Below are 4032 nucleotides of genomic sequence, written 5' to 3'. Positions count from 1 at the left end.
AACACTGCATATCGCGCAGCCAAGGGTGGAGGTGAGCGGAGAGAGCATGAGGATGCTTTGAGGCCAGCCCGTCAGACATCAGGGTTTGGCAGAGATGCAGGTTGGGAGATTCCCAGCGACAATCTGACCGACGGATATCTTCCCCGAGCGTGTTGTACATATGCTGTAAGACATATTCACGTTCCAGTGTGTGTGTGTGTGTCCACATTATCCATGGGAGGTTGGGAGCTTGTTTTGCACCCAGGATGGCCGGACTACATACTTGTCAGGTAACGAACCGATACAGCACAGAGTCTTGCGGTGCTCCCATCATGGTATTTCTCTTCATTCGGCTATCCAGCCCGTCTGTACAGGCAACCACTTCTTAGGCAAGTATAACATGTCTTTGTCTAAACAAGTCCAGCCCCATACCCGTCGCTGCTCATATTCAAATCGCTGAGGCAGCCCGTAAATTTGTCCATAGGAATCCAAACACATCAACGCCGATAATGCCAGTTATTCACCTCCGATAATAAAAAACCCACATGCCAAGGTATCCAAGGTTTTCAAAACCCATGTACAAACAACGAAATGTGTGCGTGCTTCAAAAGTCGAGACACAAAGAAAATGACGAAAAAAGTAAAAAAAAAAAGTAAGCTTGGAAAACCAGGAGAAAAAGAAGGCAACATCCCATGCGGGCCTGAAATAGCGGCGCAGGGCTGCATCAGGATCGGCGCTACGCCTGGCTCAATGATCAAGCTAGCAGGCCCAATGCCCTTGTCCTACCGCCCCGCAGCTGAACGGGACGTCGGTCACTCATGAGATGTAATTTGAGACGTCGCCGTACAACTCCCCATTTTGTCGTAGAAGCCGTCGACATGGCGAAGAATAATATTACCGTGACGTAATTGCTGACCGATCAATTTCTATCCTCGGGTTTTGGACGAATAGATCGGGCTTCCAGCTGTCGTTTCCTTTCAAGCTTGGCGTAGTGAAGACCACATGCATTGCAAAGCGTTCTGGCACCGTCAGGTCCTCGTCTCCACTCGGGGGTATCGATTCTGTTGCAGCTGTGGCATCGGCCTGGATGAGCGGCTCGCTGCAGGTGCTGTTAGTTTTCCACGAAAACGCCACCTGTTCGACGCAGTAGGCTACTTACACCACGGCGCTTCTTCACCTCCGTCATGGTATACTGAGGCTTCATTCCGTTGTCGTACATAGGCACGTCTTGATGCTCCTCCTCGAACGCTCCTTTGATCTTGGTGCCTTCCCTGGCCCTCTCACTTTGGATAGATGCCTGAACAAGATCCTTGACTTGCTCCAAAGATCGTTTAATCATGTCCATGTTTCCCAGCACATCATTGACTTCACGCTCAGTAGGTAGTCGCTCGGGAATAGGATGGGAACCGTGCTGTTCCTGCGCAATACGCCCATACGCCTCGGCAAAACTGAAGATGGTTCGTGAAGCAGTCCCAATCTAATTGTTCCGAACCAAGAGTGTTAGCATTTATAGTCAGTTCATGTTGAGTAGGGGACGATTGTACGACGTACACAGCTAAGGGCTTCCTGATAGCTCCACGTCTCAAAGTGTCGAGGCGGAGCAGGTTCGAACCTCGACCGATTAGAATACTCAGCCTCTTCGTGTCGGACAGGCTGTCCACGAGAATCATATTGACCTGGAGGCGGCGGCACAGCATGCCTGGGTGAAATTGGATAGGCAGGTAGAGGGACTTGACCAGGAGGAAGATGCCCCGGAGGATACGGGTGCGAGGTGGGCGGCGGCGGATGACCATAGGCACCATTGGAAGCATGGGAATCCGATTGTTTTTGAGATTCAGCAAGGCGGTGCTGCGGAAAGTCGGGCTTTGTGGGAGGTATTTGCCGGCGGTCAGAAACAGGTGGCAAGCTATGTCGACCGTTGAAGGGAGGTCGCGGCGAGTCGGTAAACGCAGGTAGGTTTTCTTGACGAGGAGGATACGCGGAGGGTGTGTGCAGCTGCTGAGGTGAGTGCTTCTCAGATTCGAGGTATGGGCGCTGAGCAGATGTGAAAGGCGAGGGCAGGCCGGAGCCGGGCTGCATATTCGTCTGGGTTGGAGGGCCATACTGGCCAGATCTGGTCGCAGATATAACCTCCGAAATAGATGGCAGAGATTGGCGGCCAGGCTGATCCTTCTCGTCAGCAGATCTGCGGTGCTCGCTTGAGATCATGTTGGCGGCCGAGTTTAATAGTGGTGGCGGGGCTGCTCCGGACGAATGTTGTGGATAGCTGGAGTAGGAAGACTGGGGGTAGTGAGAGCTTGGGGCGAGGACTGTGGCCGTGGCCATGACGTGCTGTTCTTGACAAGGCCTTTCCAAGTGTTCTCGCGACGGTTGATACGAGGTTGGCGGGGCAGAGGGAGGGTGCTGATGATGTCGCTGGTGTGGTTCCGTGATGACGGCGGACTTTGAATGGACACTATCAAGGCGAAGAAAGTCTGTTAACGGAGGCCAAGGGAAAGGGAATCGGGAAGCTTGCGAGGAGAGTCTCGTCAAGACGCACCTTGGGCGGGATCCAGAGTCGCCTGGTTCCATAGCGCGCGTGGCAAGGGACCGAGGAGGATCTGGAAGGCTTATGACCGTAGACGCATCGGGCTGTGAGCAAGGACAATGCAGTCGTCTGTCGAGACGTTGGTGAGGATTCAGGAAGACGAGAGCAAGCAAGAAACGGGGGCAGAGCCGGTTGACGGGTGAGATGGACGGCGGCGAGACCAAGACCAAGACCAAGAGTCGGCGCGGCACCTGAGCTATCGTGGGTTGGAGGGTGGGAAGGGAACGAGGTTACGGCTCAGCGGCTGAGGGCAGGAGGAGACGGATGGATAAAAAGAAGAAAAGGGAATCCATAGTTGATAGCAATATAACAATACAATGTACGGAGTACCGACACCCAGCAAGCAAGCAAGCAAGCCACCCAGAGCCCGGGTTAGACTGGGGCAAGGTTAAAGGAGATCTGACGCGATGGGCGGCACCTCGTGGTGGCGTTGGCTGGGATGGCACTGGGGCAGGCAGGGTCGACCCAGGCGGCCAAGCCCAGCAGCAAGCCCAGCAGCAAGCCCTCTCTCTCAGCTTGATCCAAAGAAGGTCTCGAGAGTCGAGTCGCTGGCTGCTGCGTACTCCGTACTCCGTACTCGGCCAGCCGGCCGGCAGCAGATACCCTCTGCACTCGCCAGGAGCCAGGTCAGGAGTCAGTCAGTGAGCAACTGGCAGCGAGCCACCGAGCCACCTAGCCAGCCGACAAGGGTCTGGCCAAGACTGCAACGCTGGTAGGGTGGGCTTGGGCTTTGGACTGGGGGTCCTGTGGGGTGGAGCAGTCGGACAACGAGAGATGGCGAAGTGGAGTTGCTCAGATGAGAGAGATCCGCGGCACTGGATTGTGCTTGTCTCTGCGCTCTAGGGGGCGCTGCTAGCGAGCCTGGCTGCGTATTTAAGTAGCCGGGGCCGCGATACAACGTGGGAGACCGATGGTGGAGGGGGGCGCCCGAGGCCCTGCGAGGGCGTGCCGTCACTTGGGGTCGTCAGGACGAGCCCACCCCCAGTCACGGCGTGCGTGTAGAGATCGATCCAGTCTGCGACATGGCATGGGGGTCAGAATGGAGTCGGGGGATCAGGGAGTCGTAATAACGATTTACCATGCCATGGTCATCCGAGTGGTGCGCAGCCTTGATGAGCCGCTTGCCGCCCTTTCTAGCTCCTGGGGCATGGCCCTCCGACCAGACACGGACAGACCTTCTTCAACCTGCCTACAAATCCGGCCTCGCCCCAGGCCAGCCTCGCAGTCTCGCAGTCATGCACCCCGGCCGCGCCCGCGCCCTTGAATCTCATCTTTATTGCTCGGTGGGAAACATTTGTTGGACTGGAATGTCGGGATGGGACGCCTGAGATACAAGCCGTCGCGGGCAGGCATCTGCGGCCGCGCTAGCCCGAGAATGCTGTTTTATCCCCGCACGACAATAACGGCGGGCCTCCTCAGTCAGCAAGGTAACTGACTAACTGGCAGCTCGCTCGGTGGGCAAGGGA

General features: G+C 56.0%; 1 protein-coding gene across 1 annotated transcript; it reads right to left on the bottom strand.

Annotated features, from left to right (window-relative positions):
- Positions 1-898: 898 nt before the first annotated feature.
- MAM_07861 (GATA-type sexual development transcription factor NsdD) lies at positions 899-2304 on the bottom strand (the record flags this gene model as incomplete). The annotated part of the gene is made up of 3 exons (XM_040826659.1): positions 899-1078; positions 1139-1456; positions 1531-2304. 3 exons carry the CDS (start codon positions 2302-2304, stop codon positions 899-901), a joined length of 1272 nt encoding a protein of 423 aa, XP_040675398.1.
- Positions 2305-4032: the final 1728 nt, after the last annotated feature.

The sequence above is a fragment of the Metarhizium album genome, assembly GCF_000804445.1.
Source record: "Metarhizium album ARSEF 1941 chromosome Unknown scaffold_37, whole genome shotgun sequence".
Classification (NCBI taxonomy): Eukaryota; Fungi; Ascomycota; class Sordariomycetes; order Hypocreales; family Clavicipitaceae; genus Metarhizium; species Metarhizium album.
This window is presented reverse-complemented; position numbering and strand designations above follow the sequence as displayed.